This window comes from Lichenostomus cassidix, chromosome 6 (genome assembly GCF_008360975.1).
Source record: "Lichenostomus cassidix isolate B80296 chromosome 6, HeHo_3.0, whole genome shotgun sequence".
Lineage (NCBI taxonomy): Eukaryota > Metazoa > Chordata > Aves > Passeriformes > Meliphagidae > Lichenostomus > Lichenostomus cassidix.
Genome location: NC_139487.1, coordinates 28265137 through 28281807, shown reverse-complemented (window position 1 = coordinate 28281807; position 16671 = coordinate 28265137). Strand labels below are relative to the sequence as shown.

Sequence of the window (16671 nt, the reverse complement as noted above, 5' to 3'; positions counted from 1 at the left end):
ACACTATGGCCACAAAAGAAATTTCAGAAGCTTAATTTTGCAAAACTGCTTTGCCATTTTAAATAGCTGAGCTTTGAAGATTCGGTGTAAATTGATTTTAATTTGGAGGCAATTTCTAAATGCAAAAAACCCCCCGATATACAAAGCCTTTGTTGTTTGTTTCTTTTGAAATCACTGTTGCATGGGATTTTTCATTTGATTAATTAAGCAGGTCAGCTGAAATTTTTAAAATGCTATTTCCCAAGAGAATCCCTGTCTTAAAACAAGGGCTTATTCCTGCAAGGGACAAAGAGCTTCAGTTACCATCCTGCAAATCACTTAGGAACTAGACTAAAATTGGGAATTTGATCAATGCTTTTGAAGTCACTGAGATTATGTATCCAATTAGTCAGATACTGAAACGTTTGTTGCTGTGGTTTTTTTGGGATCAGAGACACAACACTCAGATCCCTGTAGCACTGTGTCACAATGGGGAGAGATAAGATATGACAAATTAATGCCCTGATCAAGCCAGATGCTCTGCATGACACTGATAGAGTGCAGTCAGAATTACAGACATTTTGTAGAGCACTGAGGGTGGGGAAGGTTTTTTCTTTTTGATCCTTTAACTGTCAATTCCTTCTGTTTCTTTACAATCTTTACATTTTTCTTTGTGTTCAGCCTTCTCATGGTGACAAGACTTCCAATCCTGAAGTTCTGAAGTGGATGAATGCTCTGGCCAAAGGTCGGAAGCAGCTCAAAGGTATGTAATAGATTGCTGTGTGCCTTTGTTGCTGAAGCTTTTGGAAGTGGGAGTGTACCTGGAACATTTTAAACTCAGCTTTCTAACCTCACTGCTCTGCTTATTTTTCACAGAGCGTGGCAATAAGTCTCCCAATGGCAACAAAGGTATTGTGTGATATAGCTTGCCTTGATTCCTGAAAGCAGGGATTAAAGTGAGGCAGCTCAACCTTCACACCAAGGCCAGAAAGGGGAAAAAGCCATCATGTCTCCCTCAGCACTATAAACATTCATGCAAAAGGCAGTGCTATTCTGAATATTTTTATGAGTGTCTGAAACACAGAAGTTAAGTTTCCCTGTAATAGCACAGATGTAATGCAAATGTTTCTTTAGGACTGAGGATACACATCTCTAAGGATTTTATTTATTTTGATCATAAAAACAGATCTTTTCTTGATATTAAATTTGGCCTTGAGGGTCAGGTTTTGCCCTTGACTGTCTGCATACCACTCCATTAACGTCTGTGGGTGTATCACATGCCTTCCCTTGGGGAGTCTGTAGCCAAGCCTGATTGATTTTTTTTTGAAGGCTACTTATAATTTATCTAAATACTTTTTTTTCCCCCTGTTATAAATGGATTCTCACTACTAAATAAATAGTAGTATTATCTTTTATCTCTGTTCTAGGTATAGTTAATAATGTAGATATAGAGGATGTGATTGTGGTAAATAAAGAAATAAAACTCATCTTTCAGTGAATTTCTTCTGGAAAGTTCTCCCTTGAGTACTATCCTGTATGATTACTAGATGATGATGATTATTGTAACTATTATTATTTCCCCTTGAACTCCATGTAGCAAATCTAGGAAGGGCAAATGAGAAGGAATGGCCAATCCTACATGGTTACCTTTCTGAATACTATGTCTCTGACTCAACCATTTCTTCTCCTATCCAGAGGGTCTAGCTTTCAGAGATCAGCCTCTCCTTCACACCCCAAATGCCTTAATCCTGTGACAACCCTTGATTTTTATTATCCTGAATAATGGCACTGCTTTTAAGTGAAGCCAGGATTCACAGGACAAGTGTAATTGAAATGGAAAATGCTCCAGTAGGTCCTTCTTCAAGTTTGTAAGGCTTGTCTATCCTTTCCAACTCTATGGGTTTACTAATAAGTACTGGTTTTCCCTACAAAGCTGGCTTATATCCTCGGACTGTCACAGCTAAAAAATTATGTTACTGTTTGTGCTTGGATTTCAACAAATTTAACACAGTTGGAGACATCAATCTTCTGCCTTGCCCAAGGTCCCTCACCAGACAGGCATATGCTTGGAACAAAGTCTGGTTTTATGGGAGCTAATTCAGATTTTAATTCAATTTCCTTGTTGCTCTGTGCAGGTCCCTGGAGCTCCAGGGTTTTGGCTTGGTGTCAAGTTAATACAGTCACACATTTTATCACATCCAGGCAGGCTGCTGACTAGGAAGCTTCTGTCTTCTGCTGGGGTGCTCAGGTGCTCTTCTGCCAAGGGAAGTCATTTCAGAAAGTGGCTGCTTCTCTGTGAGGGCCATGGAGCAGCCGAGCTGGGATGGCAGTTGTGGCCTCTGGAAGGGACAGGGACAGTTCAAATTGCTCTAGGGAGCAAAAGATGTTACATGTTAAAGTGAAGCAGAATTACTTTCCTACGTGTCTGTGGTATGATAATAATTGTATGCAAGGAGTAGGAAAGTTTTGGTTTGTTTTTTCCTACTAGTGTCAGAAGAAACTGCTTTGCAAATATTTCTATTTACTTGCCATGCAATTTGCCTTTCAGAGCTGAAACTCAGAATGTCAGAAGAGCAAAACAGCACCCCCAGAGTGCCCCAGAGAAATGAGCATTGTGAAAGCAGTGGCACCTCCAAAGAGGCTGCCCCACAGGAGGCCACAAGCATGGAACCAGCTCCCTCAGTGGAAGAAACCATGGACAGTGTGTTGAGACGACTAAAGGAGAAAAGACAACAGTTCAACCTTCCTGAGACTATTAAGGTATTTACCAAGCATGGCTGTTCCCTCAGAACTCTCTCCCCTGGGGCAGATATTGGTGTGTGGCTGGCTCAGGGTGTGCTGGGCTGTGAGCATCCTCTGTCTGCTGGCACTGCAGTGCTGGAGCTCTAGGGCAGTTTTCCTGGAGTCACTCTTCTGAGAAGAGCTGCTCAGGTGCAGAGGTGCAGAAGGCTTGTTCAAGCAGTGCTAGGCAGATTTTGCTCAGAGATGCACATGTGAAACTGTTTGCTAGACACTGCTGGCACCTGCTGACTCGAGGCTGTGTGCCCAGAAGTGCACAGCCTGGTGTACTGGAGATGGTGGCAGCACGAGCACCTTGAGTCCACACAAACTGTGTGACAAAAAATGTTCCTGAAGTTGTTTTGATGATAAAGGTCCCTCTCAGCTGAGAAATGCTAAAAGCCTCTGCACAGTCAGTGGTATGCCCTGAGGTGACAGGGACAGCACAACCACCCAGACTGCTCTGCCCTTCTGACCTTGCATGTTTGTGCTGATCCTGCCTCTGCTCTTCCATGTTCTCAATTACTCTTCTAAATGTAGGAGTAATATCCCATGAAACATGATTGCATGGGTGGGCAATTAGTTTTTGTTTTAAAACTAGTACATATTTAAAAATTTTGCTGTGCTTTCACATTCCTGGCACACTATAGAGCTCTCTAAAACAACACACACCTCCCAAAAAAAACACTTTTCTGGGGGGGGGGGCTGTTTTTGCTGTCAGATTATATCATTGTCCTGATGCTATTACAGCCAAGGAAGACAATAAATTCTGCCCTCAAAGGTACCTAAAATCTAAATGTTGATAGTAACATTTAGATTTTTGCTGGTGAATAAAAAAAGGGGAAGGGGTGAGTGGGTGAAGAACTAAATGATAAACTATGTGAGAACTGAGAAATTATTCAGGGTGGATTTCAGTAGCAGAGGGTGCCCAGCAGAGACAATTTTTAATTTTTGCTTTGTTTTGTTTCTATTCTTGGTTCTTAAACAACTAGTTGCTATAAAAAAAACAGGATTGTGCATAACAATGCCATGCTTCTCAGATCTCAAGCTCTGCATGCATGACTGATTTTTTAATTGTTTCTTTTTATATGCTACTTTTTTATAGAGAAAAATGAAATGGAAAAAGTGTTTCATAACCACAAAACAAAAAAAGACAACAAAATCATACTGTTCTGTCTATAGTTCTAAAATCCCAACAGTGCAAGACTGACTGTAGGATAATATTGTCAGTCATTAAATTGTCCTTTATTAATGTAGTGAGATCAGATGACACTAAAACAGATGTCAGTGAGTAAATCCTGTCCCGAAAACCCTCTTATAAAAGCTGAGTGTGGGTATCTCTCTCACTAATTTTTCAATTTTTTGGACTTCTCCTGATTTTCCAAGAGAACTTCCTAAATCTGTGAAATGGCAGCACTGGCTTGAAATATTCTTGCAGACAATGAAGTAATGTAAATTATATGTTTGCAGAAGTCAATATTTTCAAATATTCTTAAAAAAATCTTTTAATTTTCTTCTTGATTTCTTGTGGAGAGAACTTGTGAAAACTATTTGTTAGCAAAGTTGCTTGGTAGTAGTTACCCAAAACTGCTGGAGAACAGAGGCTTGAGCAGGAATAACATGAAATTAAATTGATCTATTTCAAAATGATATATTTTAGTAGCTCCCTGAAGATAACATTAAAAAAAGATTGGATTTTGATTATGAGTCATCCTGGACTTTTGGGGAAGAATGAATTTTGTAGCACTGAGGATGTGAAATGAATCAAGGATGTCTGTGGTTGCAGCAAAGATCAAAGGCTCCATTTCAGCTACAAACAACTTTGGTGTTACTGTAGATATATTTTTATGTGCAACATTTTGTTTTCTATGTAACATTTAGATCCTGCACTAGAATCTGAGCTAGATTAACAGTAAACTACATAGCAGCTAAATGTTTCTTTTTCTTTTGATATTTAGTTATTTTGGGCAAAGATAGTGCTTCCATAAAAGCCTGCCAAGTTCTCCCTTGAAATTCCACTGTGGAAAGCCTCTAAAGCCCTGCTGGAAATACAAATGAGAGAATGTGTGTCCTTAGAAAGGTGGAGAGTAAAATCCCAGTGTGCCTAAAGAGCACAAACCACAAGATCTGAATATGAAATAGCAGAATGTTGTTTCCAGAACAAAACACCCCTCTTGCAAAAAAAAAAAAAAAAAAAAAAAGCCTGTGAGTAAAGCTATTGAATGAGAAGGCATAGAGAAAATTGGGTTGATCTGTGAATGGCTCAGTAACCCACAAAGGGATGGCAACTGTTACTTTTGTGTCACTAGCTCCTTGTGCAGGGAGATGGTGATTTATGAAATAGTTCACCTTGGTTTAGGTACAAGGCTTCCAGGAAAAAAAAAAATTAAGAGCATGAATGTAGGAGTTCAGGAGACCAAAGGCAAATAAACAGACTTTGAATCATATTCCTCAAAAGGCCCCACCAAATCCCCCAATACACAAATCCAAAACCCACGTCCCAACTTTGAATGCAACGGGAATGTTCAGTGGCTGGGGATAGATTGCTGCCTGAGTGGCCGGGAGGAGCAGCAGCTCTGTGTGCTCAGCTGTGCCTCAGCAGCCTTTCCCAGCAGGGTAAGGCTGGAGCTGGCCTGGCCTTGGCTGACGGGAGCTGGCGCCACTCTATGGAGGTGTCGTGGCACTTGCTGCCTTTCTTTAAACCTTTCCTTTCTAATTTTGTGTTAAATGCTGCTTTGCAATGAGCCATCACGCACCCCCAAGTGGCAGACCAAGGCCCTGGGAAGCTGACTCTGTGCCTGCATGGAAACAAAGCACTGCCTTTGACAGGGTCCAGGCAGGCGCAGCCCTCACTGGGCTGTCTGTGCTTCTGGCCCCAGAGTTTGCACTTTCTGCCTGGAAAAACAACAGCGAGTTTAAAAGGCATAAGCATGCAGGGGATGTAACTGTATACAGCATTTTGTGTGCTTCTGTTCCAAGTTATGAAAACCAAACTACTACCTTATCTTTAGGTGAACTCTGCCTTTTCTTTATATGTCACAAACAACTTTTGCCTTCTGTTTGAATATTTGCAGCCTGTCCCTCAAGGCTTTTTTCAGACTGCTTCCCTTTATGTATCTGTCTTCTCATCATTGACCCACTTCAGTTCATCTTCTCCTTGGCTATGAAGCAGTGTTTCTATTTAATTAGCATTGAATTTCCTGCTGCTGTATGTAGCCTACGGCCTTAAGATGTCTCAGACAATTCTGTAGTTTGTGACTCCAGCTGCCTTCTCTGATTTTGAAATTATCAGCTATTTCAAACTTAGCTGAATACCAACCTGTCTTGAAATTGCTAATAAAATGAGCTAATGAAATAGGCCCAAATGCTAAGCCCTCTTGAGATAATTTCTCTTGTGTAAAATCAATATTAATGATCACCCCGTTTCTTCCTAACCATTCAGCTGCTCGAGGCTTAATAGTTTTTGAAAGAATTAACCTTGTATTAATTGCAGAACTAGCAATAAATAAACAAATTAGCTGATTTATATTACTCCTGCATTCTAGTTAGCAGCTCATCTCTTAACGAGAATGACAGACGATTTTAGAGTGATTAACTCATGCAGACCTTTTAGGCAAAATGTGATTAGCAGTTCTGATTAGTGGCTCTGAGCTGTTTTTGCATTTGAGCATCAAACAAAAAAGGTTTTACTCCTGTTGAAGTTAATAGCGAGGTGCTCTGATATTAGGAGTGTCACTTCCTCAGGGTCAATATATTTTTTAAAGTAGGATCTAATTAATAAAAGTAGTTCTCCAAGTTGTCAGTAAAACCTCCCTAGTCATCAGCTTTCTGCAGAAAGGCCCCTGTGTATGTTTGTGTGCCCCCAGCTCCATGTTTCTTCACACTACTTCCTCTGAGCACTTGGCCCTAATTCAAGCAGCTCTGTTGTGATCTGGCAGAGACTGTGGGAAAGGACATTCACTTCATGTGCTCCTTGGGGTTCCAGCCCAGGTGAAATTATGCAGTGTCAGGAGCAGATCTTGTTGGAAAGAGGGAGAAAGGGAGGAGACAAATACCTGTTCCATTGTGTGCTCCCCCAGCAGACACCTGGACAAATACTGATTATTCACCAACACTGAGAAATCAACATTCTTTTGGTGATTCATAGTGCAATTTTTGAGCAGAAGAATGGAGTTTACCATCAATTGGTTGGGTTTGCATTGCTGAAGCTTTCTGTTCTATATCCCCTACCAGCCAAGGGAAATCTATTTCTCTTTCTTGATGAGTAATTAAAAAGTTGAGGAATGTCCTCTCTGCATTTTTTCAAGTTTCTGAGTATTTTGTCTAGAATGGTGGTTGTTCTTATTTTTTGCAACTAAACATACTTAATATATCAGTCATGTAATTTTGGACTCTTTTCTTGCTAAGTAAATGCCAAGTCCCCATTGACCTCAGTGCAGACAGAAATAGAATTCATTATTAATGTTTATCTGGATGAAGAGATTATTAAACAGATATGTACCTGTACCCTTGTCATGAAATCCTGACTCACTATCTTATAAATAACTTTTTTAAATAGGATATGACAAAAAAGCAAATGGCTTTGGAAAAAATCAATCTTCAGAAATGTCTACTATATTTTGAGAGTATTCATGGACAACCTGTAAGTATGCCATGGAAAGATAGGTAAATTAAAATTATCTAACTTCTTTAACCAATATTTTTGGAGTGGTATATTAAATATATTTAGACAAATTTTATACAATTAACATAATTTTAGTTATTTCAAACTAATTTTCAGGTATAAATATTATTGCCTGATACTGATGAATTTGATTTATATGATAGAAATTAAAGTAAAATAAAAAGTGGCTCAGTGTCTCTCTTCATGATTGGAAAATGCAGGATTTGATGATTAAGTTGGAAGATTACATATTCACAGCAGATTTGGCTCTGCTATCATGTATGATTAGAATGCTTATCAGCTGAGAAAGGTTTTATATAGGGCACCATCTGAGACATAAACTACAAAATTACATGACCTGTCAGATGTGTTTTCCTTTACTACACAGCAGGAGAAACTACTAATTAAAATCCTTTCAAGGGACTTCATTGCTGATGTAGGTGCAAACAAAAAAATGCCACAATTGGTGAGATGATGATTTGAAAATTTGTCTACACAATCGAGAAATTTCTGTTTGATATCTATGTCCGTATTCTTGTGACTGTCTCTGTTTCTGGCTAGTAGTTGTGGTAGAGGAAAAGGGAACTGGCACCAGTATTTGTCCAAAAATATGCCAGCTGTTAAAATGATGATCTGACTCTGACCTCATTTTTGTTCATCTTCTTTGGGCTTTGAATGAGAGCTGAGGGATGGAGTGTGTATACAAGAAGGGTATGAAGAAATCATGTTTTCTAAGAAGGAGATAAAAAAAATAAATTATTAGTGCTATGTAGAGGTAAAAGAGACCTAGTTCAGAGATAAAAAAGAGAATAACAAGGCATCTTTGTAGCACAGGGTTCAGAGAGGGTGTTTCTTCTCAAGGCTGAATCAGCTCTGTAACAGTAGCCTTGAAGCACAGTGCAGTGTGCTGGGGCTGATGTTTGCCCTGCTGATGTGTGGTATGGCTTAGCACCATCTTTATCCAGACTTATGTGAACAAGGTCAGGGAGAGAGGCCACTGACCAGGTTTAAAGCAAAAAACGATTTATTCTGGTTTATTTGGCATTCCCTGGAGCTCTTACGTGTTGTAGTTAAATGGAACATGATGCCTGGAGAAGTGGCCTGGCTGGGATAGGCAAGCCCTGACATTCTGCAGTGAAGTGTGTCTCAGGAAATGGTCCCTAGGCACTCCATCAGCCAGACATGTGCAGTGTCACCCCCTGTGTTTGCCTACTGTCACCCTTGCTCCTGCTGAGCAGGCAGTGGTCTGTGTGAGCAGCTCTGGACTATTGTCTGTGCCATCTGCCACTCTGTGTCTCTTCAGACCTGCCCCATGAACACAAGGCACACACTGCTCACTGCAGTGCCAGTGCCCAGTGAAATTGCACCCAGTGAGTGCTCATAGGTGGGGGAGCTGATGAGCAGAGGCTGATGTTGGACTAGTGTGCAAACGACACTGTTTGGACATTTAGTCACTGAGGAAAATGTTACTTTGGCAGACTGGGGGTGTGTCGGCTTGGTGTATTTGGTTGATTGGGAGGTTTTGTCTAATTTTTGTTTTTCTTCCTTGAGGAATTTGCTTTTTCTTCCCTAATGCAGTAAGTTAGTCTACTGCACAGCTAGTTTCCCTAAGGTTTATTTTTGTATTTGTGAACATTTGTGGCTGGATCAGGCTCTTAACGCCTGATTTAAAATCACATTCTCTTCCAAACTAATGCTCTGAGTGCTCTTAAAGACTAAGACCAATGCAAATGAAGAGCTGATTAATCCTGATTGTGGAAGGCAGCTCCAGCAAGGAAGGCATGCAGCTCCAGCAACCCTGCATGGAGCCAGTTCTTTGTGGAGGCTGCAAAGCTGTGTTCCTGGTGCTCTGCATCCCACTGGGCCGATGAGTGTATTGTCCCAGGCAGGCTGTGGCCTTCCTGCTGCTGTTATCACAGCTAAGGAGGTGAGCTGGCAATGCAAGGCACAGCAGCAGCACATCTGAACTCCTACTGCTCTAGCAGCAGCCTCAGAGAGAGATTAATTTACCCTCTGCCTGGGCAGTGTGGCTAAAGAAAGTGAGGAAACCACACTGGGTATTCTCCATTAGAAAACAGATTGTCATTTTCCTTTTTAGAAATTGCATGGATTAAATTACAGTTCCCATGGAATGAATATCTATGGAAACAAAATACACATCTGCTCACACTCTTCTAATACCTTTCTCAGCTTTACAGGAGAAAATGAGAATCTTTTAAATTTACTTTTTGTTTTTTAATTTTTGAGGACTATATTTTGTTATGATTTCTCTTTAGGTAACTAAACAAGAAAAGAGTCTCATGAAACCTCTTTACGACAGATACAGAATTATCAAGAAACTTCTTGCTGTTCCATCTTTGATCACAACAATTGTAAGTTGGAAAGAATTCATCTGTTGTCGAGAAAACATGCAAAATGCTGTGTTTGATTTGTACCTGTATGTCCATTTGGCAGCAATAGAACTACTGATATCTGGAAAATCTGCTCATTGGCTAATACAGTGTGTTGATACTTCAAACAGAGCAAATGCTCTGTAAAATTCAACTTCTATGCATGCCAGAGGTTCCCATGTACAGCAGCAGTTTCTGAGGCAAGGATTTCAGTGGGCTGGGTAAGACATCAAAGGCTGGCATTAGTTTTCCATCATGGCAAACATCTGCAACACAGAAGGAAACCTCTCTCTTTCCATAAAGAGAAATAGACTCAGACAGAGGACTCTGCTGAGACTATATCTAACTTCTATATTTTATCAATCATATAGCACATAAATACAATTTGTAGTACTTTAATAATATATCGGTGTAATGGAACAGTACTGGTCTCATAGTGAGTGAAGACAGTGGAATCTGGCTACTTGGAAGTTAATTAGAATGCCTATCAAAAATACTAATCTAATAGTAATTGGGGCTGGGTCGATTTTAAAAATTATTATTGTCTTGTTAGGTGACAGTGAAACTTTACATTTCTTTGAAAAATCCCAGTGCAAAGCTTTGCACACCGCATGTGGGTATTTTATTGAAAAATTTAACTGAAATTCCCCCTAGTGTTACTTATTAGGAGCTCTGCCCTACAGAGTTTTTATGTTTAAGCCTTAGTTCAATAGCTCAACTTTTCTTCTGAGGGTGAAGGAATGTGAGGAAGACACCAGTATCAGTCTATTTTAGTAGTTAACATTAGCAATAAAACTGTGGAATCTCTCCCTCCAACTCTTTTTACAGTCAAAACATCTGGATTTAATGCACACAGTAGATTGTATTCAAAAGGAGTACAAGTTCCGGCCAGAGATCATTCCTTATATAAATAAAGAACGTTAGTTAAATCTTTGCTACATACAAGGGCTTTTGAGCAGACAGAAATAAATTGCTGGCTGGAGATATTTAGGAACTTCTGTCTTTTTTACTCCTGATGGGCAGTGGGACCCAGTGACCCCACGAGTGCTTCCACGAACAATCTCAGGTAGACCGGTAAACCTTTCAATAAGTGTCATCTGTTCCAATGGATACATCCAGGAAATCAGATCCTAATTCTTTATGTTCTCATCCTATTAGCTGTAACTATTGTAATTTAAACAATTAATTTAATAATGTTTTACATTTCCCAAGCAGGAGGAGGAAGACTCAGATGAAGACCATTCTCAAAGCAGCCATGAGTTATCATCTGGTCCAATGTCTTGCTTCCCTGTTGAAGAGCACCTGTGTTTCTCTCAGGAGGAGAGTGAGCCTGCACATATTTCACCTCTGGATGAAAAGAAAGTTTACAGGCAAACAGCCTTGTCTATGTCCAATTTACATGAGGCAACAATGTAAGTTCTCTCTTTTGTTCCCCCGAATGTTTTAAAACATTTCATGTAGACTTTGTAAATGAAGCATGAGCCATACCTGTTGCATAGAAATATTCTATACCAAAGGAGTGATTTGGTGTTTTTGTAATGGGAGAGGTGAGGCACAGGAGATTCAACGTTTGGGCAGCATACCTGTGGTTTGAACTGTTTATTTAAACAACTTTGTGCCAAGAGAAGGTAGAGACAAGGAAGAGAAAGGTAACCTGTTGAAGACTGTGCCGTCCAAGAACATGTATGTTCTCATAGCTGAGGAGATGGTATCTTTCTTTTGTGTTTTCATTGGGAGGTCTTAGGTGCATAAATGAAGCTAACTAGACTCTAACAAAATTGAGAGTAAATAAAAATTACTTGGATTTCCATGTAACTCAACTATGTGTGCAATAGTTTGCTCATAAATTCTGGGAAGGTATTTCTGTGCGTTTTGTTATTATGCAAAAAAAATAATTACCAGGAGCAAATGTCATAACAGAATCCTTTCTCTCTTCTCTGAACATTAGCTAAAATGTGGCCTCCAAAAATGATGCTTCTGGGTACCACTAGCCTTTCCACTGCATCACAGTAATGATTGGGAATAGCTGCAAACAGGAGCAGGGCTTGGATGTTGACATTAATTCAGTTACAGAGATGCAAAGCATTCCCCCCTGTAAGATGCTGAGCCCTGTCAACTCCATTAATTCCACAGGGAATTAAGGCCACTAGCAAGATTCAGTCCTGAATGCTTCTCCTCCCCTGTTGATCAGTCTCTGTCTTCACTTTATTAGAAGGATGAGAATGGCAGTAAAAGTGAAGGAGCACAGCTGGTGTGATGTGTGGTGGAATGTCTCAAGGCTCTGGTCAGTGCCTGCCATGGCCCCAGAGCAGAAGCTCTTTGCTGCCCAAATCCAGGGTTTTTACAACCCTTCCAAGCACAAGGGGGTTTCATGTTCTTGTCTCTGTTTCACAGGCCCGTTCTGCTTGAACATCTGAGAGAAACAAGAGCTGATAAGAAAAGACTGCGCAAGGCTCTTCGAGAGTTTGAGGAGCAATTCTACAAGCAGACAGGAAGGTAACCCAGCAGCTCAGCAGAGCCTCTCTTATCCCCTTGGCTCCTGGGCAGGGGTGTTTGTGTCTGCTAGGCTGGGCACTCTGGGCTGAGCACCTAAGGACTGCAAAATGCCATGGAGCTGGCTGGCTCTGGAGATGCCCATCTATCTCCCTGCTTAGTTCTTTTCAAATGTGGTCATCCCTGGGCACAGCCTGGATCTGGGGATGTTCCAGGACATGCCTGCAGTGGGTATAAACCCCACCTCAGCACAGGATCTTCCCTGAGCTGACAGAAGGCTGCTAAAAGACTTTTCCTGAGGATGTTAGCTACAGGGAATACACTTGGCAGTTGGGCCATTTTGAAACAGCCAGACTTTAAAACCAGAAGCCACTGTTGCTTTTACCCATAATTAAATACTGGCTATTTTTCATAATTTGTTTTTCATCCTCCCTTCATTTAGCAAACCTTTCTGCTGAAAACCGTGGAGGATTTGGGCACTGGTAACAGTGGTACAAAGCACTGTTGTGATTTATCTGCATATTTGAGGATTAAGTGATTATGCTTCCACAGCTGTCAGGAAAGTTGTTCTGGTGTATGAAAATTCAGTATTTTAAATATTATTTTATTTCTGTATAGTAGAGTTTTTTGGTCCTGTCAAATTATCTTTAGTCATTTAGTCACAGTTAGTAAAAAAAAATCCAATCCTCATCAGTTGTTGCAGAATTGATTTGTAAGACTGTTTCTCTTCTTACTCATAAAATGATGGTGCTTTTATTTCCTTTTCATAGGAGCCCTCAGAAGGAAGACCGGGTGCCAATGGCTGAGGAATACTCTGAATACAAGCACACAAAAGCCAAAATCAGGCTCCTGGAGGTTCTCATCAGTAAGCATGATATTTCCAAAACAATTTGAAGTGAATTCAATGCTGTGATATTGTTCTCAAAAAAAAAAAAAAGAAAAAAAGAAAAAAAATCTAAGCAAACAAACAAGTAATGAAAAAGAGAAAGTAATTTTACAGGTCTTGGTCTGCTGCACAATTATTTAACACACTGAGATTTTTGATGCACTTTACCAATTATGATAGCTGGGATGAGAGAGGACAGCAATATGCAAGAATATTAAGCATGGGTGAGTGGACTATAGTATATATTTTTCCTTTAGAAAAAACCTTGAAGTGCACTGTGAGAATGTTAAGAAATTAAAAGGACACTCAAGTAATGTAGATTCTCAGTCTGACCTGCTCTAAAAGTGTGAGGAAATGCTCTGCAGGTTTTTAGTACATCCTAGTACATGATAATGTGCCACATGTTGTTTTCCAAAAATAAAATGCACTATAATTAATTAGTAGTAGTGGCTCTCAAGGTGCTGATCCATTAGATTAACAGAAATTAATTCAAGTGAGTGAAGGAAAAACTCAGAACATACTCTAGCTTTCAAGACAGAGCTGCCATTCAATGCCAGTGGCTTCAAAGAAAGGCACATAGAAAGAACCAGTACCAGGACTGGGGGTAGAGCAAAGTGATGCTGCTTACGCAGAAACAGGCCAGAAAATGACTGCCAAATGGAACTATTGGTGTTTAGAAATAAGAGAAAGTGCTTGGCAAAATGAAACAGCCAAGGTTCCTGGGAAGAGATAGAACAGATGTACTGGCTGCTGTCCTTTTCACTAGTTCACAGGACCTGGCTCACATAATTTAGAAGTCAGTAAATAGATCAACTACATGCTAATTTTGATTTCTCTATTAAACTTTGCACTTTGGTTTGCCTGATGCTATAACATTCGCTTCTCTAACTACCAAAGCTCGTTTAGATGCATGCACTTTGTAAAATGTTGAAGTACTTCTTGTGTTATAAATTGCCACATATATATATATATATTAAAACAAGACTAGATTACTGCATTATGCTAAGATATTTTGGATAGATAAAGTACATGGTATATAAGTGAGTGTCACAGTTATCTGATGAGGACTGCTAGACTTCTTGTTTACTGAAAATAAGGTTATAAAAAGTTATTTTTCCATTGGAATTACACATCTTTCTTAACTTTCAGAGATCCACACTTTGTAATATTAAGGAGAATTGTCACTGTTTGTGATAGGCCAGTGGTGTGAAAAGTGGACTAGCAATAGAAGGATTATCAGCAGGTTTTGTACCAGAAATGAAAAGCAGGGATTCTGGGAAATACCCAGCCCAGACAGAAAGGAGAGAAGAATTACTTAAAGAAAGAAAAAAGGGACTGGAAGCAGTTGAATCATGTTTAGTGTTTTGCTTTACCTGTCATTTTGTATTGACCACATAGTATAAGCAACCTGTTTTCTATCTTGGTAAGAAAATTTTGGTTTTCTAAAGCCTATTAAATACCAACCATGTTTGTATTTATCCAGTATGTAATGGCATGATTTGGAAGATGTACACATCTTCAAGTAGTTTGGAGGAAAAAATATGAACACTAAAAAAGGAATTTTTTATTTTGCAGCTGTTTGTTCTTTCAGTGTACTGACTTAATAATTTATAACTTAACTTTTATGAATCAAAAATGGTCTTCATAAATCTGTTTTAATTAAAGTCATCTAGAGCAACAGGAACAGATACAGAGCTATTTGAAGTTTACAAACTACATCTTTGATAAGGGAAAATGATTTAATGACATATGTATACAATTGATATTAAAATGTAATCTATATATTCTATATGATTGTATAATATTTTATACAACAGTACAAATAAAATATTTTTCTATTATATTTATTATGTCGAGACACAGTTTCTGTTTTCAGTTAGCTAATATAAATAACATAAATAACACTGTCAAACAACACGTTGGAAGTGCTGACATTTCTAGGCTCTGAAATTCAAATCATGCTGCAATTACAACCTTTCATGCTGTTCAGTTATCCCAGTACTTGTTCAGTAGTTAAAATGAATGCATATTTAAACACCATTTATAAGCCGTTATTTTTATTTTGCTAAAGCAGTTTATATAGGATTTTGTTATGTTTGGCAAGAAACAGAAAACAATTTTTGCAGCATCTAGGTATAAATGGTTGCCAGAAAGAAATCCAGGACTTCTAATCATTTAAAGCATCGGGGGAACAGAAGGGAAAGAGGGAGAGAAGAAATACTAAGAAGGCTATTGGAGATTTTGAAGACTGGTGGTTGCTTTTGGTGACAGCGGCATGTGCATGCTTCCGACAGAACCGTCTGACTATGGAAATGGGCAACAGAGGTTTGAAGGCTCCTAAGGAATGAGGGAAGTTTTAACGTCCAACACTGATATTGCAGGTCTTGCAGCTGGGATCTTTCTTTGCATTTGCAGTAGACAAGCTCATTAGTTGGTGACCAGTAATTTCTGCGACTGTGCCGAGGGAGAGATCCACAGGATCAGTGTAAATTACTTCCAAAATAACATCCTGGGCGTGATGGTAAACCATGACCCCGTCTTCTTCATCGCAGGTCAGAAATTTGTTATCTTTTGTGTCTAGCTGAGGAAGGCGCTGCTTACAGAACTCATCTCCCGGTGACCCCACGGGGGCGATCACCAGGATGACGTAGTGGTAGGCTGTGTACATGCAGTAGAAGTCTCCAAAGTACAAGTTAGTATTGGGGTTGAAGAGTTTTTCAGCTGCAATCTCATACCTGTATCTTCCATAGGGTGAATCTTGGGGTGGCTTCCCGGTGTTAAACTCAGTGTTGCAGCTAAAGAAGATGCCTTCCAGCTTCCCACTGATTGGAGAGCCATGGCTGCCACTGTTATCCTTAACAGAGGGCTGCATAGCATTCCCATGATGCTCTCTACAAATGAAGGACTGGTATTGTTTATTTTGTAACACATGGCAAAGAAAAAGTGGAAAGTTAGGACATCATGCTGTTTGGAAACAGGACTGAAGGGACACAAAGCAGCACCATTAAACTGAAAGCTGTGGTTGGTGCCATGGTCTTAGGACCACGAAAATCAAGTGACATCAGACTTGGGAAGAGCTAGAATAACTCCTGCTCAAGGCGAAATCTGCTTTTCCAGGCTGTCTTCTCTGTCAGCTGTCTGGGTATTATATGCAGGCAAAAAAATGCACAAACAAAAAAGCCCCCAAACCACAAATATCTTTAATTAGCTGATTTGTTCAGTCTTACACTACATTTCTAACAATAAACACATGTTAAGTATTTCAAGTCAATCTCCATATGCTGAATATACTGTTTGTTAATATGAATTTTTAGCACAGGCAGTATATAGTTCATGTAGGAAACTGCCAGTGAAAGTTATTTCTGAAGGATGCTTATGCTTTTCAGAGAGGTTATAGGAAGGAATGTACAGTATGTACATTTTCTCCCCAAATGATCATTTCAAGTCTAATTGGTCTACTGCTGACTACAATCAGAGCAGAA

At 39.6% G+C, this 16671-nt stretch overlaps 2 protein-coding genes across 15 annotated transcripts in view; one reads left to right on the top strand and one right to left on the bottom strand.

The window, feature by feature from the left end:
• The window catches only part of FAM13C (family with sequence similarity 13 member C), a 115525-nt gene extending 100493 nt beyond the window's left edge, over positions 1–15032 (top strand). For 6 of the 11 annotated variants that reach the window (XM_085064204.1, XM_085064203.1, XM_085064198.1 and 3 more), the window contains 7 exons: positions 661–742; positions 2528–2739; positions 7316–7399; positions 9697–9792; positions 11023–11222; positions 12205–12306; positions 13074–15032. In XM_085064204.1, the coding sequence (XP_084920330.1) occupies positions 661–742; positions 2528–2739; positions 7316–7399; positions 9697–9792; positions 11023–11222; positions 12205–12306; positions 13074–13197 (900 nt within the window). In that variant the 3' untranslated portion in view covers positions 13198–15032. The remainder of the gene's footprint in view (positions 1–660; positions 743–2527; positions 2740–7315; positions 7400–9696; positions 9793–11022; positions 11223–12204; positions 12307–13073) is intronic. The other 5 variants (XM_085064197.1, XM_085064207.1, XM_085064201.1 and 2 more) reach the window with 3 other exon arrangements.
• PHYHIPL (phytanoyl-CoA 2-hydroxylase interacting protein like) overlaps positions 15018–16671 on the bottom strand; it is a 132329-nt gene continuing 130675 nt past the window's right edge. For all 4 annotated transcript variants that reach the window (XM_085064220.1, XM_085064221.1, XM_085064218.1 and 1 more), the window contains exon 5: positions 15018–16080. In XM_085064220.1, the coding sequence (XP_084920346.1) occupies positions 15546–16080 (535 nt within the window). In that variant the 3' untranslated portion in view covers positions 15018–15545. The remainder of the gene's footprint in view (positions 16081–16671) is intronic.